Source organism: Gopherus evgoodei, chromosome 15 (genome assembly GCF_007399415.2).
Source record: "Gopherus evgoodei ecotype Sinaloan lineage chromosome 15, rGopEvg1_v1.p, whole genome shotgun sequence".
NCBI classification, from domain to species: domain Eukaryota; kingdom Metazoa; phylum Chordata; order Testudines; family Testudinidae; genus Gopherus; species Gopherus evgoodei.
In genome coordinates, this window is record NC_044336.1 from 26,832,224 (window position 1) to 26,857,740 (window position 25,517).

Here is a 25,517-nt window from a genome sequence, read left to right on the forward strand (position 1 = left end):
AAGGAGACCTGGCTGAGTCCCGGCCCGGCCCCCCAGCAGTGCGAGGCCAGTACTCTGGCCTTGCACACCCAACTTGTGCCTCTCTGCGGGGCTCCCCCTCAGCCCCAGGCAGGGCACGGCCCCTCCCCCCCCCAACCGGGGCCCAGCCAGGCGGCTCACACTGGATTTGATAGTCCGGTGGCAGCAGGCGGATGTTGGACACCGAGATGTGGCCTGTGTCCCCGTCGTCAAACTCGACCACCACCGAGTCCAGGTCCTCCTCCTCCTCCTCCTCCTCGCTGGAGGGACCTGAGGGGACATGCTGTCAGTGCGCACGGGGGGGGGGGGGAGCCCCAGCGCTGAGGGAGTGAGGGGGCCACCCCACTGCCAGCGCAGGGCGTCCCTGAGGACAAGGCCCTGAGCAGGTGAGGCTGCGCCAGAGCCAGCAGGCCAGGGGAGGGACGCGCTGATGGCAGGGGCATCTCTGAGCCACAGTCACATGTGCATGTGGCAGAATGAGAGTCCTCCTCCAGCCAGGCCCATCCCCAGCTGCCCCGCCCTGCACTCACTCTGCACGCTTCTCCGTACAGCCCGTCTGCCCAGGCCTGCCAGCAGGGCTGTGTGCCAGGGAGGTGCCAGCCCTGCTGCCCTCTCCTCTCGCTGCCCCTGCCCGGGGACCCCGGCCTGGCACCTGAGCACCAGCCTCAGTTCTGCAGTGGTGCTCACGCTGCCCCATAGCCCAAATCACCCGAACGGCTCCTACCCCATGCATGCACCCTGAAGGCTCCTCACCTCGCACAACATTCCCCGGGTAGAGGCAGCGGGACTTCGGGCTCCAGTACGCGCACACCCTGGCGCCTGGCGGGAGGTGGTGGCTGGACTGGGGTCTGATGTCCAGCACCTGGAAGGAGACAAGAGCATGGGTCACCGGAGGCTCCTCGGCAGGGCTGGGGCCTCTGCCCCCAAGGGACGGGGGTGTCCGTCGCAGCCACGTGGGGGGAGCTCTGCCTAGGAAGTGCACACAGGGCGGGGAACCAGTGGGGTTCTGGGTCAGCTAGTCCTTCTGGTGTGCTCCAGCCGCTGCCCGGGGTGCTGTGATGCTGGCCTGGCCTGGTTCCTGGCCCCACGCTGGCCCCAGCACATTGTGCACGTCTGGCCTTGTTTGCCTTGGCTGGGTGCTTGCCAGCCCCTCCCTTCCTGCCCGTGCTTTGAAGGCTGCCCTGCCTGCCCTGCACAGATGGCTGGGACCTTCCGATTGTCTGAGGCAGGTTGTTTCCCTCCCCAGGGCGCCGGGCCAAGCGCTGTGTTTACCCAGGGTGAGCAGAGCACTCACGGCTTCCTGCAGGAGCTGCTCCAGGGAGTAGATCCGCTGGCGGTTTCCTCTCTCCCCCTCGATCACAACGCTGTAGCTGCATGGGGGATTCAGCGAACAAAGGGGTCAGGCCAGCGCGACGGGAGGAAGGGGCTCCCTCTGCTTTCGGAGCTCACCCAGAAGGGGGAAGGTGGGACATCCGGCCCGAGAGGCCCAGAGCCCAGTGAGTGGCTCTGCTGGATGGCAGTCAGTGGCCACAGGGGCAGCCTGGTGACCCAAGGGCCCGCAGCCCAGCGCTGCCGTGAGAGGGGAAGGGCCAGGGTGCAGGGGGATGGGCAGAGACAGGACTCATTTCGCATCCCAAGAGCGTTCCCAGACATTGGCCTCTCCAGGGGAGAACAGCTGGGAAATCCAAAGGGGTCAACCCACCCTCATACCCGGGGGCATCAGGGTAGCTCTTCCGTGCTGGGGTTGTCTGTCCATCTATTCGTCTCCTTCCTTGTGGGTCCCCCCACCCCTCGTCTCTCCCCCACGCCAGCATGGCTCTTACATATCCGGAGGCTGCAGGGTCTTGACGCTGCCGGCGTACAGGAGACTGTCCTCCTTGGGGATGAGCACCCGCAGGCCGTCCCGCAGGTCCTCCTTGTGGATAGTACAGGAGTGCGCTGAGGGAGAAGATGGGGCATGAGTCCCCCAGGGGCCAGCACCTGCCCACCTGCCCACACCGTGCCCACAAGGCAAGCCGCACCATGGGTCGCTTGCATGCCTCACAGCCCGTCCCGTGGCTTAGGAATCCGCAGCTGCTCATTGGCTTCTGGGCGCTGCACATGGGATGCTGGCTCTCATTACAGAGCATTGAAACGAGCTGTGGGCTGCGCTGTGCCCCCTGGGATCCTGCCCCACCACTCTGTGGCTCCACCTCGCTCCAGGAATCCCAAAGTGCTGCGAGACGTGACTGGATTGAGCCCCACAGCCTCACTCTTGAGAGCCCCATGGGGAAACTGAGCCACAGAATGGGGCAGTCACACACAAAGTCAGGCGAGGACCCAGCGGTCCTGACTCTGGTGCCTTAGCACCAGCTCCTCTGCCCTGGCCCCCCCGATGTGTCCATTCGTCCCATCCCCTAGTGGTCTGGCAGCCCTGGGCTCTGCCTGGGGGGCGGAGCTCACCATGGGCTGCGCCCTGCTCAGCCCCCAGCCGAGGGCTCTCCTCCTCCTCTGAGAAGCTGCTGTTGTCACCAAACTCAAAGTCGTCCTCCACGGTGAAGCTCTCCAGCAGCCTGCTGACTGCCCGTCCCTTGCACTGTGGGGACAGAGTGTCGGGGGCAGTGAGCAGCCAGCCCCTTGTGGTCAGGGGCCCGCCAGGGAGCCCCTCACTCAGCCCCCGGCCAGGCCTTGAACCCGGGTCTCTCCCGACAGCACCAGCGGCCTGGCCAGCGAATGTCTAGGGGGCCCAGGGGACGCCTGGGAGTGTCTGGAGGGAGGAATGGCCCCAAGGGGCTTCCCCCTGCCCCATTCCTGCACTTCTCCCAATCCCCACTCCCCCCTGGCTGGGACTCCAGCCCCGTGCGCAGCCTCGGTCTCTCCAGGCGGCTCTCCGCCCACAGGCCCCTGACCAGCCCCTTATCTCTGGATGGGTGGCTGGTGATTAGTCAGGGGACCGCAGGCCGCTGGCCTCAGCGTCTCTTCCCAGCCGGGGCAGGGTGGGCAGGATGTGGTTCAGGGCTCAGCTCCTATGCCACAGACTAGGGGCCATGGGGGCTGCTGCCATGGGTGGAGGGGGGGACAGATGGCAGAGGTGGGGGAGGGGTTGCTGAAGTGGGGGTGGGAGCAGGGCTGGCAGAGGTGGGGGAGGGGTTGCTGCAGCGGGGCGGGGGCAGGGCTAGCGTAGGTGGGGGAGGGGTTGCTGCAGCGGGGCGGGGGCAGGGCTTACCTGTTTGGTGGCCACCTTGCTCTTCACCTTGCCCAGTTTCTTGCCTTTGCTGAGGATGGCCTTGGCACTCCTGGGCGAGAGGGCCAGGGCCAGCGCCCCGTTCTTCCGCTGTCGGGGGGAGACGACGGGTTTGCACACTGACCGTGCATGGCACTGGCCTGGAGACCCCCAACACACCCACAGCCCTCTGCCCTGCACCATGCAACACGTTCCCCCCGTGCGCCCACAGCCCCCCCCAGGAGCCCCTGCCCCCCAGCACTCACCCGCAAGGGCCCCCTACCCCCTCCAGGAGCCCCTGCCCCCCAGCACTCACCCGCAAGAGCCCCCTACCCCCCCAGGAGCCCCTGCCCCCCAGCACTCACCCGCAAGAGCCCCCTACCCCCCCAGGAGCCCCTGCCCCCCAGCACTCACCCGCAAGAGCCCCCTACCCCCCCCACAAGCCCCTGCCCCCCAGCACTCACCCGCAGGGCTGACTGCAGCACCTTGCTCTTGCGGGTGGCTTTCTTCAGGCGCTCGCTGGAAATCTTGGCCCCATCCTCCCTGGGTGCGAGCTGCCTGGCGTCGGTGCCGGGGAAGGGGCTGTTGCTGGCTGCCAGGCTGCCCGCGGCGGATTGCACCAGCTGCCGCAGGCTCTCCTTGGGCTTACCCTTCAGCTTCTCCTTGGTGGTCCCCTCGCAGGCCCCCGTCTTCCTCCTGGGGGGCACTTTCTCCAGCTTCCCTGCGCCAGGCTTCCCCGGGCGCTGCTTGATCTTGACTTCGCCCTCTGGGCTGGAGATTCGACACGGCCCTGCAGGGAGAGAGGAGAGGGACGGGCTGCTTAGGCCAGGGGTCCGGGTGACTGCCAGCCTGTGCCCGTCCTGAGCCCGCCATGGAGCAGGGACCCCGTGCTGGCATGTGGGCCAGCGTCCTGGGGCACCGGCAGGGGGTGCTCTCCCGGCACTGACGCTGAACCATGGCCAGCCGGCCACGTTTCCACCAGGGAAGCTGCTGAGCAAAGCGTCTGGCTTTGCTCGCTGCCTCTCGAGGTGGGCGGACGGGGTCGGTGCTGGGGAGAGCCAGACGGTGCCAGCATGAGCCCCTCCAGCATGCTGCCCCTGCTCCGGGCAAAGGCAGCTCTGCCTCCATGGCCTGCCCCCCACTCAGGAGGGTGTGTGCCAGGGACCCCCTGCCCCAGCGCTCTGCGCCTGGCACCTGCCAATCCCCGGTACCCCCGGCCTGCCTTTCCCGTTACCTAGCAACCCCTGCCTTTCCTTTTTCTTCTTCGCCTTCTGATTGGCCTCCATCTTCACCACCGAGGATGGGGAGGGCCCGGCCACGGCGAGGGGCACCGAGGGGGGCAGGGTCTCGTCGGGCGACAGGGCGGCACCATCCTCGCTCTCGTAGTCTGCGTCTGCAGGGAGGCCAGGCCGGGAGGGGTGAGGAAGAGATGGGGGAAGTGGGGCTGCAATGGTGGGTGTGAGGCTGAGCGCTGGCCGGAGACCACGTGGGTGCAGGGGGTCCCGTACTACCTAGCCTCCTCTCCCCACACTGCCCTGCCCGGCCCTGGAATCCGGGAGGAACCCTCTGGGCAGCCGCAGGGGACTCAGCATGTCCCACATGTCACAGCCCGAGAGTGGCTGGGGGGGTCTCTGGAAGCCATCCTGGGGCTTGCCGGGGGATACCCCCATAAGGGTAGGGTGCAGGGCTGGGATCCCCCTTCTCTGGCCCCAGTCCGGTGGCCAGTCGACAGGCAGGACCCCTCTCGCCAGGAGCAGGGCTGGGCACCCAGAAGAGGTTTGCTCAGCCAGACACGACCAGGGCCGGCACAAAGAGCCCTGGATTTCCTCGTCTTATCTGCCCTTCCCACTTCTCTGCCCTTCACCCGGGGCATAGGGAGGGCGCTCCCCAGGGATGGCACCTCCTGCTCCTTCACAGAAAGCACTTCCTGCTCCAGTTTCCTCCTTCCTGCATCCTGCCCAGGCAGGCCCCTCTCTTTGTTCTGCCGGACCAAAGGGCTTTTGGGGAGAGGAAGCTGAGGCTTTTTCCCAGTCTTGTGTGTCAGGGCCTGGCTGCCCGATAACCCTGCCCGGCAGCTGCGGGGTCGCCCCCGGGGCCTCAGGAACCAGCCCTGGGCCAGGCAGATAGAGCTATTTTTAAATTCCTCGTCCCACAGAGCTTTCTCCATCTGTCGGCCTCCCTTCCTCTCCCCCATAGCTGCAGCTAGCGCTCACCTCTGCATGGCCCCCAGCCCTGGGGAACCCCCAGCCCCTCAATCAGAGCCAGCACCCCAGGGAGCCCGCAGGGAGCCCAGCAGAGCAGCAGCAGCCAGGAATGGCTCACTGCCAAGGCAGCCCTGCCCTGCCAGCTGCCCTGTGCCCAGGGACAGATGCCCCTTCCCTCTCTCGTGGAGCAGAGTCGTGCCCAGGGCCTGCCTGGAGCAGCAAGGGCCTCCCTGTAGCAGTACGAAGGGGGGGCAGCCCTGGGGCCGGGTGCCAGGGGGACCTGACTGTGCCATGGCCCCGCACCTTTGGCCCATGCCCTCTCCCACTCCCATACCTGCGCCGGCTGCCCCTGGGCTGGGCATGGCTTTGAAGTGAGCAGACTCCCGGCTGGCCGGGTCCTGCTGCGGGTACTTGGTGGAGGCCGCAGCTTTGGTACTCTTGGCCCTGGAGAGTTTCTTCTGGATCCTGCTGCCGGGGCTGGGCTCTTTCCTGCGAAAGGGGCTGATGCCCGCCGGGAGCCCTTTGCTCTTCACTTTCTGCTTCAGCTGGGAGACCTTGTGAGCCACCTTGGCAGCGAGTTTGCTCTGGGAGCTGCTTTTCTTGCACCGCACCTTGTCCTGTGTGGGCCAGAGACAGCACAGCCCTGAGCGGCCACCCCTGCAGGCCCCCCCAGCACGCTCTGCCCTGCTGCCCGGCCCCGCAGCAATGGCTTCCCCCCCCCCCCATGGCCAGAAGAGGAGCTGGGCTTCCCATTACAACCCCCAACCCCTGCTCCTCCCAGCTGGGGCTGTCGGATCGAGCCCCATGTGTGGATCAGCCAAGGGCCCCAAAAGACCCCTGGGCACCGTGCCCTGCACCCTCACCCAGCGTCCAGCTGGAGGCTCCTCTCTGGGGCAGGTGGCGCGGTTGCTCCAGGCTCTGCGCTGGGCTTGGCACCAGGTCGTCCCCTCGCCTCCCCCAGCCAACCTGGCAGGGCCATTCCCGGCACAGGCACTCACCTGGGCACCCTTGAGGCTGCTGTAGGCCACCTCGGCAATCCTGCTCCGCTTCGTCTTGGGCTCGCCGTCGCTCCGCAGCTCCGCGCACAGGAGGGACAGGCTGGTTTTCACGGCCCTACGAGCGGGGAAGAGCGGCCTTCAGTGCACCAGGCATGCAGCGCCCCTGAGACGCGGGCCTGTCCTGCCACCAGCCTGCCTGCCCTGCCGTCAGCCCCACCCAGGGACCCCGCCTGCCCCGCCGTCATCCCCTGCCTGCCAGGAACCGTGCCAGTCCCGCCGTCAGCCCCACCCCAGGGACCCCGCCTGCCCCGCCGTCAGCCCCACCCAGGGACCCTCCCTGCCCCGCCGTCAGCCCCAGCCTGCCAGGAACCGTGCCAGTCCCGCCGTCAGCCCCACCCCAGGCACCCCGCCTGCCCCGCCGTCAGCCCCACCCAGGGACCCCGCCTGCCCCGCCGTCAGCCCCAGCCTGCCAGGAACCCTCCCTGCCCCGCCGTCAGCCCCAGCCTGCCAGGAACCCTGCCTGCCCCGCCGTCAGCCCCACCCCAGGGACCCCGCCTGCCCCGCCGTCATCCCCAGCCTGCCAGGAACCGTGCCAGTCCCGCCGTCAGCCCCACCCAGGGACCCTGCCTGCCCTGCCGTCAGCCCCAGCCTGCCAATAACCCTCCCTGCCCCGCCGTCAGCCCCACCCGGGGACCCCGCCTGCCCCGCCGTCAGCCCCACCCCAGGGACCCTGCCTGCCCCTCCGTCAGCCCCAGCCTGCCATGAACCCTCCCTGCCCCGCCGTCAGCCCCACCCAGGGACCCCGCCTGCCCCGCCGTCAGCCCCACCCCAGGGACCCCGCCTGCCCCGCCGTCAGCCCCAGCCTGCCAGGAACCCTACCTGCCCTGCCGTCAGCCCCATCCCAGGGACCCTGCCTGCCCCGCCGTCAGCCCCAGCCTGCCATGAACCCTCCCTGCCCTGCCGTCAGCCCCACCCAGGGACCCCGCCTGCCCCGCCGTCAGCCCCTGCCTGCCAGGAACCGTGCCAGTCCCGCCGTCAGCCCCACCCCAGGGACCCCGCCTGCCCCGTCGTCAGCCCCAGCCTGCCAATAACCCTCCCTGCCCCGCCGTCAGCCCCACCCAGGGACCCCGCCTGCCCCGCCGTCAGCCCCACCCCAGGGACCCCGCCTGCCCCGCCGTCAGCCCCACCCCAGGGACCCCGCCTGCCCCGCCGTCAGCCCCATCCCAGGGACCCCGCCTGCCCCGCCGTCAGCCCCTGCCTGCCAAGAACCCTCCCTGCCCCGCCGTCAGCCCCACCCCAGGGACTCTGCCTGCCCCACCATCAGCCCCACCCCAGGGACCCTGCCTGCCCCGCCGTCAGCCCCACCCAGGGACCCCGCCTGCCCCGCCGTCAGCCCCAGCCTGCCATGAACCCTCCCTGCCCCGCCGTCAGACCCACCCAGGGACCCCGCCTGCCCCGCCGTCAGCCCCAGCCTGCCAGGAACCCTCCCTGCCCCGCCGTCAGCCCCATCCCAGGGACCCTGCCTGCCCCGCCGTCAGCCCCACCCCAGGGACCCCGCCTGCCCCGCCGTCAGCCCCAGCCTGCCAGGAACCGTGCCAGTCCCGCCGTCAGCCCCACCCCAGGGACCCCGCCTGCCCCGCCGTCAGCCCCAGCCTGCCATGAACCCTCTCTGCCCTGCCGTCAGCCCCATCCCAGGGACCCTGCCTGCCCCGCCGTCAGCCCCAGCCTGCCAAGAACCCTCCCTGCCCCGCCGTCAGCCCCACCCAGGGACCCCACCTGCCCCGCCGTCAGCCCCAGCCTGCCAGGAACCGTGCCAGCCCCACCGTCAGCCCCACCCAGGGACCCCACCTGCCCCGCCGTCAGCCCCAGCCTGCCAGGAACCCTCCCTGCCCCGCCGTCAGCCCCACCCCAGGGACCCCGCCTGCCCCGCCGTCAGCCCCACCCCAGGGACCCTGCCTGCCCCGCCGTCAGCCCCTGCCTGCCAAGAACCCTCCCTGCCCCGCCGTCAGCCGCACCCCAGGGACCCTGCCTGCCCTGCCGTCAGCCCCAGCCTGCCATGAACCCTCCCTGCCCTGCCGTCAGCCCCACCCAGGGACCCCGCCTGCCCCGCCGTCAGCCCCTGCCTGCCAGGAACCCTCCCTGCCCCGCCGTCAGCCCCACCCAGGGACCCCGCCTGCCCCGCCGTCAGCCCCACCCCAGGGACCCTGCCTGCCCCGCCGTCAGCCCCAGCCTGCCATGAACCCTCCCTGCCCCGCCGTCAGCCCCACCCCAGGGACTCTGCCTGCCCCACCATCAGCCCCACCCCAGGGACCCTGCCTGCCCCGCCGTCAGCCCCACCCAGGGACCCCGCCTGCCCCGCCGTCAGCCCCAGCCTGCCAGGAACCCTCCCTGCCCCGCCGTCAGCCCCATCCCAGGGACCCTGCCTGCCCCGCCGTCAGCCCCACCCCAGGGACCCTGCCTGCCCCGCCGTCAGCCCCTGCCTGCCAAGAACCCTCCCTGCCCCGCCGTCAGCCCCACCCAGGGAACCCGCCTGCCCCGCCGTTAGCCCCAGCCTGCCAGGAACCGTGCCAGTCCCGCCGTCAGCCCCACCCCAGGGACCCCGACTGCCCCGCCGTCAGCCCCAGCCTGCCAAGAACCCTCCCTGCCCCGCCGTCAGCCCCACCCAGGGATCCCGCCTGCCCCGCCGTCAGCCCCAGCCTGCCAGGAACCGTGCCAGCCCCACCGTCAGCCCCACCCAGGGATCCCGCCTGCCCCGCCGTCAGCCCCAGCCTGCCAGGAACCGTGCCAGCCCCACCGTCAGCCCCACCCAGGGACCCCGCCTGCCCCGCCGTCAGCCCCACCCCAGGGACCCTGCCTGCCCCGCCGTCAGCCCCTGCCTGCCAAGAACCCTCCCTGCCCTGCCGTCAGCCCCACCCAGGGACCCCGCCTGCCCCGCCGTCAGCCCCAGCCTGCCATGAACCCTCCCTGCCCTGCCGTCAGCCCCATCCCAGGGACCCTGCCTGCCCCGCCGTCAGCCCCACCCCAGGGACCCTGCCTGCCCCTCCGTCAGCCCCAGCCTGCCATGAACCCTCCCTGCCCCGCCGTCAGCCCCACTCCAGTGACCCTGCCTGTCCCGCCATCAGCCCCAGCCTGCCAGGAACCCTCCCTGCCCCGCCGTCAGCCCGCCCCAGGGACCCTGCCTGCCCCGCCGTCAGCCCCACTCCAGGGACCCTGCCTGCCCCGCCGTCAGCCCCGCCCCAGGGACCCTGCCTGCCCCGCCGTCAGCCCCACTCCAGGGACCCTGCCTGCCCCGCCGTCAGCCCGCCCCAGGGACCCTGCCTGCCCCGCCGTCAGCCCCACTCCAGGGACCCTGCCTGCCCCGCCGTCAGCCCCGCCCCAGGGACCCTGCCTGCCCCGCCGTCAGCCCCACTCCAGTGACCTTGCCTGTCCCGCCATCAGCCCCAGCCTGCCAGGAACCCTCCCTGCCCCGCCGTCAGCCCCGCCCCAGGGACCCTGCCTGCCCCGCCGTCAGCCCCACCCCAGGGACCCTGCCTGCCCCGCCGTCAGCCCCAGCCTGCCATGAACCCTCCCTGCCCCGCCGTCAGCCCCACCCCAGGGACCCCGCCTGCCCCGCCGTCAGCCCCAGCCTGCCATGAACCCTCCCTGCCCTGCCGTCAGCCCCACCCAGAGACCCCGCCTGCCCCGCCGTCAGCCCCAGCCTGCCAGGAACCGTGCCAGCCCCACCGTCAGCCCCACCCAGGGATCCCGCCTGTCCCGCCATCAGCCCCAGCCTGCCAGGAACCGTGCCAGCCCCGCCATCAGCCCCACGCCAGGGACCCTCCCTGCCCTGCCGTCAGCCCCGCCCCAGGGACCCCGCCTGCCCTGCCGTCAGCCCCAGCCTTCCAGGAACCCTGCCTGCCCTGCCCTCAGCCCCACTCCAGGGACCCTGCCTGCCCCGCCGTCAGCCCCACTCCAGTGACCCTGCCTGTCCCGCCATCGGCCCCAGCCTGCCAGGAACCCTCCCTGCCCCGCCGTCAGCCCCGCCCCAGGGACCCTCCCTGCCCCACCGTCAGCACCACTCCAGGGACCCTGCCTGCCCCGCCGTCAGCCCCACTCCAGTGACCCTGCCTGTCCCGCCATCAGCCCCAGCCTGCCAGGAACCCTCCCTGCCCCGCCGTCAGCCCCGCCCCAGGGACCCTCCCTGCCCCGCCGTCAGCCCCAGCCTGCCAGGAACCCTGCCTGCCCCGCCGTCAGCCCCACCCCAGGGACTCTGCCTTCCCCGCAGACAGCCCCACCCCAGGGACCCTGCCTGCCCCGCCGTCAGCCCCACCCCAGGGACCCTGCCTTCCCCGCAGTCAGCCCCACTCCAGGGACCTCGCCTGCCCTGCTGTCACCGCAGCCTGCCAGGAACCCCGCCTGCCCCACCATCAGCCCCACCCCAGGGACCCCGCCTGCCCTGCCATCACCCCAGCCTGCCAGGAACCCCGCCTGCCCCGCCGTCAGCCCCACTCCAGGGACCTCGCCTGCCCTGCCGTCACCCCAGCCTGTCAGGAACCCCGCCTGCCCCACCGTCAGCCCCACCCCAGGGACCCCGCCTGCCCTGCCGTCACCGCAGCCTGTCAGGAACCCCGCCTGCCCCACCGTCAGCCCCACCCCAGGGACCCTGCCTTCCCCGCTGTCAGCCCCACCCCAGGGACCCCGCCTGCCCCGCCGTCAGCCCCAGCCTGCCAGGAACCCTGCCTGCCCTGCCCTCAGCCCCACTCCAGGGACCCTGCCTGCCCTGCCATCAGCCCCACCCCAGGGACCCCACCTCCTCCGCTGTCATCCCCAGCCTGCCAGGAACCCTGCCTGCCCTGCCCTCAGCCGCACTCCAGGGACCCTGCCTGCCCCGTCAGCCCCACCCCAGGGACCCCACGTGCCCCGCCATCAGCCCCAGCCTGCCAGGGACCCCGCCTGCCCCGCCACTGGCCCCACCCCAGGGACCTGTCCTGCCGTCCACTCGGCTGCCCCAGGAATCCCAGCCTGCTGCCAGCCTCCACCCCGATGTCAGCCCCACTGCCAGAGCCTGACCCCCCAAGCCAAGCAGCCTCCCAGGGACGCTCCCAGCCCAGGAGCACCAGTCCCCACAGCCACTGAGCCTGGGGCCCTGAGCAGCACTGGGAACTGCACCCGGCACCAGGCAGCCTAGGGGAGCAGGGGAGGGATCTTGCCCCCCCCCAGCCCCTTTGCTCAGAACCCTATTCCATGGAGCCAAGGCTGGTGACAAACAGGTGGGAACGAGCCAGGTCCATGCTGGAGCAGAGAACCAGAGCGGCTCTGAACTCCCACCCCAGCCTGGCGCTGGGTTCTTGTCCCAATGATGTGATTGGGGGCAAGTCGCCAGATCACCCCGTGCCTCAGTTTCCCACTGTATAAAATGGGGGCATTGAGACATCTCTGCATCATAAGAAGGGAACTGGGAGGCAAAATCCATTGTGGTGCTTAAAATCCTTGGGGACAGAGGCTGCACAGACAATGCAAAGAGTTACTGCCCTTCAGCCTCCCTGACATCGGCCCTGCGCCCCCTTCCTTCCCTGGCAGGTGTATTACTGGTGGCGGGGGGGGGGGCTGTGTTGGGATCTTCCCACCCAACAATGAACACAATGCAGGCCACAGCTGGGGCAGGCAGATCCACCCCCACCCAACCCCCGCATCTGCTCCCTTGCGGAGGGGGGTCCTCTCCCTGGGACATTCCTGGGCTTTCCTGCCTTCCTGCCACATTCCTCCAGAGAGCCCGCGAGGCGGCTCCTGCTGGAGCTAATTAATATGGGGGGGGGAACGGACCCGCTCCACGGACAATCGCCTCTTTCACCAAACATGAATAGCCATCCCCAGCTGTCAGGGCGCTTTCTGGGCACGGGGCTGGCAGGGGAAAGGCAGCTCCCACGTGGGGCTGGCCTGTCCCGTCCGAGAGGATGTCAGTGCCGCCACTGGCGAATGGGGGAGATGGGGAGACATCCCTCCAGACTGGGGGGAATGCACAGGTGCTGCCCTCCTGGGGCTGAGGGCAGTTATTACTGACTAATTGCTTTAGTCATTAGAGGACAGAGAAAACCAGCAGGGCCTGGGAGCAGCAGCTGGGCCCAAGGGGGTGGGGGATGGGAGAGGGGGGGTCCCCCACCCCAGCACTCAGATCACAGCACCTCGGGAGCGGCGCACAGAGACTCTGTGGCTCAGAGTGCCAGAACCAGCCACGCCCTCTATCCCCACTGTGCACCACCAGTGCCCGCCCTGGCACTTCCACAACCCTGCCTGCGGCTCTGTGGGCACTGCCCGTGCATCTGGGTGCTCACTGGCGCAGCCACCCCACAGGGAGAATGCCCCCCTCACCCCGGGCTCCCTGAAGGGGGATCATTTACCCTCCCTGTTCATTCCTTCCCAGCGCTGCTGCCCACCCTGAACCAGGGCATCTCGCTGCTCCAAGGCCTGGCTGTGCCGGGAGCCCCTCCGTGCCGGGAGCACTGCTGCCCACCCCAAACCAGGGCATCTCGCTGCTCCAAGGCCTGGCCGTGCCGGGAGCACTGCTGCCCACCCCAAACCAGGGCATCTCACTGCTCCAAGGCCTGGCTGTGCCAGGAGCCCCTCCAAGCCAGGAGCACTGCTGCCCACCCCAAACCAGGGCATCTCGCTGCTCCAAGGCCTGGCCATGCCGGGAGCCCCTCCGTGCCGGGAGCACTGCTGCCCACCCCAAACCAGGGCATCTCACTGCTCCAAGGCCTGGCCATGCCGGGAGCCCCTCCGAGCCAGGAGCACTGCTGCCCACCCCAAACCAGGGCATCTCACTGCTCCAAGGCCTGGCTGTGCCGGGAGCCCCTCCGTGCCGGGAGCACTGCTGCCCACCCCGAACCAGGGCATCTCACTGCTCCAAGGCCTGGCCATGCCGGGAGCCCCTCTGTGCCGGGAGCACTGCTGCCCACCCCAAACCAGGGCATCTCGCTGCTCCAAGGCCTGGCTGTGCCGGGAGCCCCTCCGAGCCAGGAGCACTGCTGCCCACCCCAAACCAGGGCATCTCGCTGCTCCAAGGCCTGGCTGTGCCGGGAGCCCCTCCGAGCCAGGAGCACTGCTGCCCACCCCGAACCAGGGCATCTCACTGCTCCAAGGCCTGGCCGTGCCGGGAGCCCCTCCGTGCTGGGAGCACTGCTGCCCACCCCAAACCAGGGCATCTCACTGCTCCAAGGCCTGGCCTTGCCGGGAGCCCCTCCGTGCTGGGAGCAGTGCTGAGCCCCAAGCTCCAAGGAAGCTGACTTTGCTCTCCTGACCTGGAACTCCAGGCTGGGGTCTAAGGCTGCAAGGCAGCTCCCATTCACACCCCTCTCGCAGGGCCGGATGCTTTCACTCAACCTGGCACCCTTGGGTGACCCTGGCACCCAGTGTCAGCTCGGGGCAGCAGGGAGGGAATCCCCGGGGAACCAGAGAGCCAGGAGGGGAGGCAGGGAGGTTTCCAGCTCCCCAGGTCACCAGCCGGGGCCCTTGGGCCAGCCAGGGAGGACCGGGGCCCTGAGAGGAGATTCCACGGCCCAAGGCCATAGCTTTGCTCCAGGGGAATGTCTGGCTTTGGGAGGCATCTCTGCTCAGACAGCTCCGCGCCCTTGGGGAGCTTGAGGAGGCAGGAATGTTAGTGATAGGACGGCGGCCAAAGGGCCGGAGCTGCAGCTGCTGGAGGAGCCTTTGCCGCATGGCTGTGGCCAAGATCCCACATGCAGCGCATGGGGAGGGGCAGGACCTGCGTGTGGGGCTGTGGGCTCACAGCCTGCAGAGCCAGATTTCCTGGGGTGCAGGGCCAGGGTCACAGGCAGCGTGTGCGTCAGCACGATGGATGCAGGGGTGTGAGCATACGGAGCCTGCCAGAAGGCTCACAAATGTGGTGCGAGACTGTGTGCAGCAGGCGGGTCAGGTCAAGTGGAGGGCTATGTGATGGTGCATTTGTATGTGGACTGGAGCATAGACATATCCGTGCGAGGATATGCGCGTGCATGGATATGCATTGGAGCACACGTACATGAGTGTGCCGGTCTGTGGGGCTGCATCTGTGGAGGAAGGTATGTGCATGAGCACACGTGTGCACGAGCATGGCTGCGTGACTGCATGTGCACACGAGCAGCAGGCACACGCCGTAGTCTGGCCACCGCCCAGGTAAATGGCACAGATCCACCCGAGGTTCTTGTTGGGTCCTTTATCAGCAACGCCAGGAAAGCAGCAGCTCCAGGGACTCTGGCCCAAGCACCAGGGGAGGGAAGTGGCCAGATGTGGAGCTGGGAAGGAATTTCTAGGTATGCCAGTCCCCTGGCCTGGGCCCCACCATGGCATTTTCTGTCCCTCCTGCCCCACCAGCTGGCAGCTCAGGAAGCCCTGGCCCAGCTCCTCGTACGAGGGCGGCCATGCTCGTGCTCAGCCCAGGCGTCTGTGGAGGAGCCTGGAAGCCCTTTTCTCCAGTCACTAGAGGAGACAGACCTGCTACGGGCAGTGGAGGGCAGTGCAGGGTGTCTCCGGGTGGGACTCTCCTCCCAGGGAGCTGGCCTTGTGTTCAGCAGGCTGTTCTGCTGAGGGTTGCAGAGCTTTGAGGATGAGGGTGGGGGAGCTTTCTCCTCTTTCCCCTGGACTGGGGGGAGGGAGAAAAACCAGTTGTCCCAATAGCCCAGGAGAATTCCCACCAGCCATATGGTCGAGCCACGTTGCAGCCCTAAGCCAACACTAACCGCTTTTTTTTTTTAACTCTAACCTTCACTCCATTTGCTAATGTTTTGTGACATAAAACCTCGAGATTAATTTTTTTCCTCTGTCTTAATTGAAGGAACCATTTAGTACAGATTTAACTATTATTACCAAATCATCAGGATTGATGCACTGCGCACACACACTCCAATCATGTTTGGACTAGCTCGGAGGATTTATGCAAATGGGCCTGCCGGGAGAGGCAATTTGTAGCAGAGAAGGACAATTATACAGGGCCCGTGAGTGCGAGAATGACTGCGCCGGGCGGCTAATGGATAATAATAAAGCGCCGGCAGCAATGAACAGCACTGCAGCGTGACCAATGACTTTATACAGCACAGATAAAGAGGCTTTTATGCAACGCTGCCTTCCCCTTCAAGGGGAGGGGGGTCCCCCGAACAGAGCAGGCAAGTCGGAACCACTCGGCGATGGGCTGGGGAGGGAGGGAGCGCGCTGTACCAAGAGGCAGAAGGAAGCCAGCTTTGCAGCCAGCCGGCCCTTTATCCAGCCCCATTTGGATCCTGGTGCGCTCTGCCACTTGCACACACGAGGACTGCGTCTCCTGCCCCCAAAGTGCTGCCGGTTCTGGGGCAGGGGAGCCGTGAGGCGGGCCGTGCCACGCAGAAGCAGGAAGGAGAGCAAGGACACCAGGACACGCTCCTGTAATCGGGCTGCCAAGTGCAGGGGGCTGCAGGTTTCCAGTCCCAGCTGAGGCCCAGTGCCCTGGCGTGCCACCCGTCGGGCCCTGAAGAGTTCTCTGCCCTGTGGGCTTGTGCCGGGACCTGCTAAGACAGCCAAGCAGGGGCGCCCGGAGTCACATCTAGCACGCCGGGGATGGGGAATGAGCCCCCACCCTCCCATGCCGCAAGGCAAAGTATGCAGCACACCCAGAGCACGAGGCGTCCTGGGGCCAAGCGACCCCCAGAGACAGGGGCCCCAGCTGCTGGCATAGCCCCACAATGCACCACACACAGCGTCACTCACTTGACTTTCCTGCTGTCAGCCCTGCTGAGCGTGTTGTTCTGCCGCAGGGTGCCGAGCACGCTGGAGTGCTTCCGTTTCCTCGGCCGCCCCGGGCCGCGCCGCGCCGGACTCCGCGAGCTCTCGTCGTGCCTGCAGGCACCAGCCACAACAAAACCAGAGTGACACCAGGAGATCCCCTGGGAACTCGCCCCCCACCTGCCCTCTGCCCTGGGCTCCTGCATCTTCTAAACTGACTGGCTCAGTGTGTGAACTAGGCTGAGAACGGCCTCAGACTCAGAACACCAGTGACTTTTCACCTGCCTCATTTTTCTCCCTGGGGCTCTGACACCTCCTGGGATACTGGGCAGAGACCTCAGTGGGCTCCCTCCTCTTTCCTTTGTGGCGGTTCTCCCCCACCTATCCCCACTCCATCCCTCCCCCCCTGCCCCTTTCACAGACTGGCCGCCTGCCCCATGCCCTGTGTGGGGGGAGGCTCCGAAAAGCCAATGGGCAGGGTGCGTCAAGGGGGACGTACTCATGGTCATGCCGTCGCTGCAGTTTCACCAGTTCCCGCTGCTTCTCCTTGTAGCGGCGCTGCAGCTCCGCCAGCCGCAGCCGCATCTCCACCTCCTGTGTGTCCAGCTGCTCAATTGCGGCCTTCAGGGGGCAGACCTGGGGGGGCAGGCCCAGGGTCAGCGTGAGGGAGGAGAGCCAAGGGCCTGCAGGCTGGGCGGCCGAGCACCATGTCCTCAGCTGCTCCCTTCGTTGGCGTCACCAGCCTGGCCCCCTTTCTCTGCCTCAACTGGCCTTTGGAGCCCAGTAAAGGGCCAAGGACAGCGGCAGCCTGGGCGCATGCCCCTTCCGGCTGGGACGGCTCCTCTCTCCAGGATCCTAGGTGCAATGGGGGATCCATCTGTCGGGAACAGGCCACCCCACCCAGCCACCAGGTCCCCACAGCTCCAGTTCCCATTGTCCCAACAGGGAGAGGCATCCGGGCCCCTCAGGGAGCTGCCCGATGGGTGACCCTGGCGAGATGGGAGCGCCCTGGAGTCCCCGTGTGCCAGGGAATGCGCTTAGCTCTGGGATGTGGAATGAGCCAGCAGGCCCTGGGCAACCTGCACACTAAACATGGGTTGGGCCCTTCGACCGTTGGTGGGCCCAGGGCTCCCAAGACCAAAGAGGGAGAAAGCATGGGGCTCCCAGCAGTGTCGAGAGATGCTGTCAAGGGGCTATGGGGCCCAGAGAAGGGCTCGAGGGCCTTTCCCTGGGGGTTGCCCATTGGAATCCAGGCCAGCGAGTGGCTCGGGTGGGCCCTGCCATGTGCTGCGGAGGCTGGGGGACCATGCAGGCAGGGCAGCGAGGCTGGCACTCACAGGTTTGGTTTTGGGGGTCCAGGTGTATTTCCGTCGCAGGTCCCGTGTGCGGGGAGCCAGGGGGGGCACCATGGGGCTGAGGCAGGGAGGGCTGCTCTCTTCACTGGCTGCCTCCATCAGGGCAGCGATGGTCGCCAGGTTCTGCAGGTTAACAGCCACCAAGTCTTCATCCTCCACTGTGGGGAGCAGAGAGGTCAGCATTGTGGCTGGAGGGACTCGGGGGCCCGTGGGTCGCTCTGGGTCTTCCACGGCACTGAAGGACCAGCTGCTGAAATGCTGCTGAAGACCCAGAGCGAGTGAAGGACCCACCACCGAAATGCTGCCGAAGACCCGGACCGCCGCTGGGTGAGTAAAAATTAAAAAGTTAAGCACTCTTCCGTAGGGCGCGGGGCCCGATTTGGGGGAACTGGCCTAAAGCCGGCCCTGCCCGGATCCCCGTGCTGGTCCGTCATGGCTCACCGGAACGACAAGGCCCCGGGATTGTGTGATGCCAGAGGCGGGGGGCTCAGCACCAGGATCTAGCCCATGGACCAGGCTCAGTAGCCAGGCTCAGTGAGGACGGCTGCGCACATGCGTATGCTTGGCATGTGCTGCATACAAGAGAGGCGAGTGCACACACGGCTGGCAGCACGGGTGAAGCTGTGCGCTCTCTGCATGGCTGGACAAGTGACGCTGGCTTTGGCCATGCCTGTGTGAAAGGCGTGTACTGTGGGTATGCTCCTACCGAGGGCCCGCGCACACGTGTGCACGGGTTTGCTGGCTTGTCAGGGGAGGGCACATGTGCATGGCGTGGCAGTGGCGGTGGGCAGGAATGCCTGCGTGTGGTTTCTGTTTCGTGCGGGTTCTGGGAACAGTAACCATCTGAGCAGAGATGGAAGGAACAGACTTTGCTTGGCCGAAGGACTGCGGGGATCAGGAGAACCGTCAGGGAGCAGCAGGGGCTTGTTTATACCCTGCAGTGAGGGCGGGCGAGGAGGACCCATGGCGTGTGAGCGGGACGACGGGGCCAGGCTGGTTGGGGGGGCGATGTCAGGGTGTGGAGCCCCCAGTGAACTCAGCTGCTAGCGGCGCCCAAAGCACTGGCGTGGGGATCTGGTGAACCAGGCCTGGCCCATCTGTGCTCTCTGGGAATCCTTTATGGACCAAGGCCGGGCCAGACTCAGCTGGGGGGAGGAGGCAGGGGAAATGGGGGCGATGCCGTGTGGCTTTGGTTTTCCATGGTGCAGGAATAAATGAGTTGGGGGATTTTCTGCCTCTAGAATTTAAGAAAATAAACAACTCGATCCCACAGACAAAGTCCTGGCAAGTTTCCGCACCCTGAGGGCTGCGCCCTGCGGCCAAGCCCCCGTGCGCTGGCCCAGGCCTCGGGGCAGGGGTGTGCCCATTTCCTGCCCTCCAACACCCCTTCCCTGCCCTCCGATGCCCCATTCCGCCTCCAGTGCCCATTTCCTGCCCTCAGCCCCATTCCTTGCCCTCCAACACCTCTTCCCTGCCCTCAGACACCCATTCCCTGCCCTCCAATGCCCCACTCCCACTCCAGTGCCCATTCCCTGCCCTCCAATGCCCCATTCCCACTCCAGTGCCCCTTCCTTGCCCTCCAACATCCCATTCCCTGCCCTCCAACACCCCATTCCCACTCCAGTGCCCATTCTCTGTCCTCCAACGCCCCTTTCCTGCCCTCCGCTCCCCATTCCCTGCCCTTCAATGCCCCATTCCCTGCCCTCAGCCCCATTCCTTGCCCTCCAACGCCCCTTCCCAGCCCTCTAATGTTCCATTCCCACTGCAGTGCCCATTCCCTGCCCTCTGCCCCCCATTCCCACTCCAGTGCCCATTCCCTGCCCTCCGCCCCCCATTCCCGGCCCTCCAACTCCCCATTCCCACTCCGGTGCCCATTCCCTGCCTGGCTCTTGCTGCAGTGGGGTTTTGGGTTTCCTTGTTCCTGCCAGGACACCCTGGTCCCCCCAAAGAGCCCCAGCCTTAGAGTGGGGAAAGTCCCATCCCCAGGACAGGATGCTCCCCCTAGTCTGCTCCCTGGGACTTGCAGATGGGAAGGGCTTTGGGGGGCCACCTGCTCCCTTCCCAGGGGCTTGTTTTCATGTAACTGGGGCCATGCCCGGCGGGTTCCTCCCTCTGCTCAGAGCCTGGTGCCCTTTCTCAGCTTCTTCTCCTCACAGAGCCCTGGTTCAGGAACCCCCCGGCCTCGCAGCACGGGGCCAGGCTGAGCAGGAATCTCAGGTGTGGAGGGAGGAGGGACGCTGGGCCCGAAGACTGGCACCCCACCACCTTCCCAACACCTGCTCCCAGGAGACGTCCCCGGTGCGCCGCGTCTGCGCCCATTGCGAGGGGGGTGGGGGCGCCTGGCCGTGGTGCACTCTCCTTTCTGAGTGGCTGGTGAGCGACCTGAGCGTTTGCTGGTCTCCAAACAGCCTCCAGCTCACCCGGGCCAGGCAGGCCCCACTCTGCAGGGGGGTTTACTACGCACAGAGCACCCTGGCATCTGGCAGGGCAACCCGCCTGCTCCCCTGCAAGCCCGAGGGGCATGCCTGGGACCCAGCCGTGTCCTGCCTGGGTGGGACATGGAGCTTCTCAGCCTGTCTGCACTGGGCCAGGGCACTCTGCTGGCCACCCTGATACTCCATGCAGCAGCCGCACCCAATGCCAACCCCACACTGCACCCAGCCCGATGCCAACCCCACACAGTGGGGGGTGGGGGTCAGAGAGCAGAGGGGCTGCAATGGGGCAATGGGGGGGCTCCCAGCCCAGGGAGGGGTCCAGTGTGAGGCAGCTTCTTACCTCCCACTGCCGCATCGCACCTCTGCCGCTGGCGCTCCAGGTCAGCCAGTTCGCTGAGCAGGGTGATCCCTGAGCTGCACGGGCAGGGCGAGGGGGGATCTGCTGGGGGGGCCGCGCTGGGAGGGCTCAGGGCAGGGAGGTCTCCCAGGTCAATGCCCGCGATGATCAGTGTGTCCAGCCCGCTCAGAGGGCCCTGGAGGCCGCTGCCCGCCCGCAGGAGGCTCAGGGAGTCATCTTCCTGCTCCTTTTCGCAGCCAGCCTCCCGCCCTGCTGCCTGCTCCTCCCCGGCTGTGCCCTCCGAGGGGGAGCCCACCAGTGCCCCTGTGAGCTGTGCTGCCCCCGGCTGCTCCTCCAGGTCCCCACTCTCCTCCGGAGCTCCCTGAGCCGAGGCCAAGCTGGGACCCCCCCAGCATTGGGCCATAGGGTGTCTCTCCCAGCTCCTCCGCCAGGTCCTGCCCCGTTGCTGCCCCCACCAGCTCCCCGGAGGCCTGCCCCAGGGGGAGGAGGTGGTGGTGGTGGTGGTGGAGATGCTGGCCCATGGCAGCGTGGGCCCTGGGCTCGGCCGTGACACCCTGCGCCGCCCGCCCAGCCTCCTCCAGCACAGCCGCAGCGCTGGCATGACACGGTTCCTCCGTGGGAGGGAACGTCCGGGACTGCTCGGGCTCGGCCGCCGGGGAGACGCTTTGCATAGTGTCGGGGTCGGCCAGCTCAGCAGCGTGCACGGTCAGCGGCGAAGAGTAGCCCATGCTGACAGCAGGGTAGCTGTATCCAGGTGGCAGGTCTGCAAAGCAAGGCAGCGCAGTCAATGAGGACAGGGGAGGGGACCATGTGCCCCACAGCACTAGGGGCCAGCCCCCCCCCCGACGCTCTCCAGGAGGGGACTCTGACCCCTGCTACCCTATTCAGTGTCTGGGGGTCTCCCTCCCTTGAGGCCCTCACCTGGATGTTCCCCCTGGCCTCTCTCATGAGCCTTGTGGGCCTGCCAGCTGGTCAGAGGCGCCTGGTGTCTGCCTGCCTGGGGATCCCCAGCCCCGAGCCGGAAGGGGCCCAGGGGACTTGTCTAACTGGCCCACGCGTCTGCCAGGTTTGTGCCTCCCCAGCTGCTGCGTGGGATGACTCCCAGGCGGGCCAGGCCACCCCCTGCTCAGTCTGCTCCCTGCTGGAGCTCCCGGGCCCCCCCCATCCTCCGGCTCGGCAGGCAGGACTTAGCTGGTGCTGGGGAAGGGGAGCTGGCTCAGCACAGGCACCGTGCCCCATTAACCCTGCTGGCGGGCATCCCCGTGGCAACCCTGGGACCAGATGCTACGTCCAACACACGGTTCCAATGTAAACGCTGGCGGCAATGCCAGCGGAGTTAAATGCCCTTGTCTGAGGGCTGGCAGAGCCAGCGGGCAGCTCGGCTGGCACAGGGAGCAGCCCAGTCAACGGGACGCGCATACAGCCCCACAAGCACCTGGTGGATTCCTGGGGCCAGATCCCCAGCGGATGCCTATCGGCTCCAGCCCCTGTGCCTGCCCTAGCACTGGGTCACCCATGGCGGGCTGCACGGGACGGGGAGGCTCTGGCCTCGTGATGCCCCACATGCCCCCTTCGGCTTCTCTCCCACTATCAGGGCTGACTGCCAATCCTCCTCTCCCATCCCAGCACGGAGAACCAGGGCCACCCAGGCGCCTCATCTTGCCCGCAGTGGCCCTGAGCTCCCCTCACCCCACTGGCCTCGTCCCCACAGTGCCCAGCTGCAGTCCGGACAAGGCTGAATCCTTCTGCCCAGGACTGGGGCAGGCCCTCAGCATGGCCTCCCCCCGCCCCACAGCCAGAGACCCCATCTTCCCACCTCACAGGACTGCCCTGAGACACACGAATCGGGGGCTGGCCCCACGATCTGTCTCAGGGCTCAGGCCCCAGCACTTCTCTGACTCCCATCCACCCCAGCCCCGGCGCGATCCCCACCTGGCTCCAGCGACTTGGGGTAGCCCCGGGGCGGTTGCCCCTCCACCTGCTTGTCTTCTGCTTCGTTGCCCTTGGAGCTGGGCGAGGGGCTGGGGCTGGCGGGCGGGGAGCGTGGAGCAATGACCGAGCTGGGCGCCGGGCAGACGGGTAAAGTGCAGGGGGTGGCAGGATGCGCCGAGGGGCATTTTGACGGGTGCCGCAGGGCAGGCGAGTGGCAGCAGGGGGAGAGCTTGGCAGGGCAGGGGGCCGGCGAGGAGAGGCCCTTGGTGGGGGGCGTTAAGGCAACTGGTTTGTGGGACGGCTTGAGGGGCTTCTCGGGGCCTGGCTCCTCCAGCTCGGCAGGCTGCTCCTCCGCCTTCCGCTGCGGGGCAAGGACACAGCCAGGTCAGCCTCACAGCCTAACCCTGGACAGGTCACACAGGGCCCAGCTCCACGCCCCAGACGGGTCACCCCGGGGCCTAGTCCCAGCCCCACACCCCAGAGAGGTCAGTCCCATGGCCCAACCCCAGAGAGGTCAGCCCCAGGGCCCAGTCCCATACCCCGGACAGGTCAGCCCCAGGGCCCAGCCCCATACCCCAGACAGGTCAGCCCCAGGGCCCAGCCCTACACCCCAGACAGGTCATCCCCAGGGCCCAGCCCCACACCCCAGACAGGTCATCCCCAGGGCCCAGCCCCACAGCCCAGAGAGGTCAGCCCCAGGGCCCAGCCCCACACCCCAGACAAACTGGCCTCATGCCCTAGCCTGACACCCACCGCGGAGAGACCAGATGGCCCCAGCCCGGCTTGCCCAGTGCCGGCTCCCCACTTGTGAGGCTGCCAGGGGCTGGGAGGGGCAGTGTACCGGCACCACCCTCCTCTGAACCCCCCCTTGCCCCCAGCCCCCTGCCCCTGACCTGGATCTGCGACTGCCTCTGCAGCTCCAGCGCCTGGGCCGCCCGCTGCTGCTGCTGCAGGGCATAGAGCTCCTGCTGCCGGAGGAACTGCGAGCGTGAGTAGACGGGGAGCTGGCCCGCGTGCTGCAGGTGGGAGCTGGGGCCCCGGCCTGGGTACATGGGCGGCCACAGCGAGGCCTGGTCCATAACATCAGCTGCCGAAGAGAGCAGGGGGTCAGCTCAGCGGCCGCAGCCCCTCGCCCTGGGCCAGGGGAAGGGGACACTCGGCTCAGCCCTGCCATGCCCCCCTCCCTGACCAGCTTTTGCCGAGGGAATCGAGGAGAGAGGGACAAAGCCAGCCAGGGGGCCAGGCGCTGGGCCCACCCTCTGCAAGGGGCAGCGTCTGCCCTGGCAGCTGCCCTTACCCAGCGTATGCGGGGCGCTGTGGGCTGACGGCTCCGTGGGCAGGATGACGAGCTGCGCTGGGGGGTCCTGGGGAAGGGGGAACACGGACTGCATGGTGCTGGGCATGGAAGCTGGGAAGCCGGGCGGCAGGTTCTGATGCAAGGCCGGGTGGCTGATGCCTGCGGAGGGAACAAACACACAAGGGTCATGGGAGCTGGCGTCGCCGGAGGCACCTTCCCAGCGCTGGCTCCATGGCCAGACCCAGAGACCTGTCAGTGACAGAACCGGGCTGGGCAGCGAGCCCACGGGCCACGCGCCAGGCTCCATGTGGCAGCTGGGACGGCCGGACCACGGCTGCTGGGAGCAGTGTTAAGAGCAGGAGCCGGAGGAGTCTGGAGGCGTCTAACCCCAGCAAGCCCTGGCGCTGATCCACAGTGCCTGCATACGGGAGGCCAGGGCGGGTGCAGTAGGGGACTGAGGGGCTTCACCAGAGGTGCGTGGCTGGCAGCATGCCCAGCCCCTGCGATGCCCGGGCCCAGACAGGCCCAATCCTGTTCATAGAGTCACCCAAAGAGCTGGAGCGAAGCCCGGGGCCAGCTGCCGCAGCAGCTGGAGCTGTGATTTCCTGGGGCCCCGTCTCCCCAGCAGCGGCCAGCCGGCCACGCCCTGCACTGACCGTACGAGTGCCCCCCCATCCAGATGGAGGGGCTGCGCGTCCGGGGCAGCCAGTGCGCATGGGCCGGGTGTGTGTGGGCTGCAGGGTCCCCTCCCAACTGGCCGGCCTGGAGGGAGGAGCTGCCTGTGATCATGAGGTGGGGGGTGAGGTCTCCCGGGCAGCCGCTGGATGGGTGGATCCTGGCAAAGTCCACGAGGTCCTTGTTCTCCCTGCAAAGCGAAGGGGAGACGCAGATCAGGGTGAGAGGGGCCACCCTGGAGCCGTCTGTACTGACCGTGCCCATTGCTCCCCACCTCTGCCCCCATCACTGGAAACAGAGATAAGGTGCCTGGTGACAACGCGGGGACCTGGCTGCCCCTAGGCATGGTTCCAGGCACACATCACAGCGGCCACTTGTCCAGCCGGCTCTGGGCTCCCTCTGCCTTGTCAGCCAGGACAGGACCAGCTCAAGGCGCTTGCCCTGGGCCAGCTGCCAGGTGAGTCCCACGCTGGGCCCTGAGCCAGAGGTATGCGCTGGGCTCCATGCACATCCCAGGGGCAAAGCGCTTCCCAGGGAGGGTCCACCCCACCCCTACTCTACAGGTGGGATATGGGTGGACCGATAGACGCCCGCCCAAGGCCACACCCATGGCAGAGCTGGGAGCAGAACCCAGGTGTCCTGGTGCCCTCCACCCATGGCCTGCGCTGCCTGGCCCTGGAGCTGCAGGATTTGGGAGTGACAGGGTTTGTGTCCAGCTCTGAGATTGCTGCCTCCTCCCCTTGTTCCTCGCAGCTGTGACCGGGCCCAATCCTGGGGCGCTGAGCACCCTTGGGCCCCAGCAAGGGCTGCCAGCGCTCTGCAATATTCAGAATTGGGCCTGAGGCTGATAGAATGACGCTAGAGACTGGTGCAGCCTGACCCCCCTCTGGCACCCACCCAGCCCATTACTGGCCCCGCTCCAGCCCGGACCCAGAGGCCTTGGGGGCCCGTTTAAGACCCAGGGCAGAGAAATATCAGGGATGCGGGATCCGGGCAGCCCCGGAGGGGGTGGGGGAGGCCAGGCAGCCTGACTCTTCTGCCAGCGTGTGCCAGGGTGCACTGGCTCCTTACTGGAGAAGAAGGTCTCGGCCCGTGATCCCCAGCCGCTCCTCGCACAGGCGGCTCCGCTCCTCCTCCGCCTCCAGGTCGATGACGTGCATGGGTCGTGCTGAGCCGGCTACAGGACGCCCCACAGAAGGGAGATGAGACAGAGAGACGTGAGGGACAGGATCCTGAACCTCCCCACTCATGAGGTGCAGAACGGGCACCTGCCTCTAGCCCTGGACTCCCGTGTTCATCCCGTGGGTCTCAGCC

The 25,517-nt window shown here is 67.8% G+C and overlaps 1 protein-coding gene across 1 annotated transcript in view; it reads right to left on the minus strand.

Annotated features, from left to right (window-relative positions):
- Nucleotides 1-25,517, minus strand: part of BAHCC1 (BAH domain and coiled-coil containing 1) — a 72,910-nt gene that overhangs the window by 5,528 nt on the left and 41,865 nt on the right. The window contains 20 exon segments of the mRNA XM_030534581.1: nucleotides 160-288; nucleotides 772-880; nucleotides 1,313-1,388; nucleotides 1,842-1,956; nucleotides 2,461-2,593; nucleotides 3,224-3,331; nucleotides 3,685-4,010; nucleotides 4,455-4,613; nucleotides 5,759-6,041; nucleotides 6,423-6,537; nucleotides 16,137-16,265; nucleotides 16,651-16,787; nucleotides 17,489-17,664; nucleotides 20,282-20,687; nucleotides 20,689-21,062; nucleotides 22,232-22,592; nucleotides 23,125-23,318; nucleotides 23,529-23,687; nucleotides 24,185-24,393; nucleotides 25,275-25,380. Of these exon segments, the coding sequence (XP_030390441.1) occupies nucleotides 160-288; nucleotides 772-880; nucleotides 1,313-1,388; nucleotides 1,842-1,956; nucleotides 2,461-2,593; nucleotides 3,224-3,331; nucleotides 3,685-4,010; nucleotides 4,455-4,613; nucleotides 5,759-6,041; nucleotides 6,423-6,537; nucleotides 16,137-16,265; nucleotides 16,651-16,787; nucleotides 17,489-17,664; nucleotides 20,282-20,687; nucleotides 20,689-21,062; nucleotides 22,232-22,592; nucleotides 23,125-23,318; nucleotides 23,529-23,687; nucleotides 24,185-24,393; nucleotides 25,275-25,380 (3,804 nt within the window).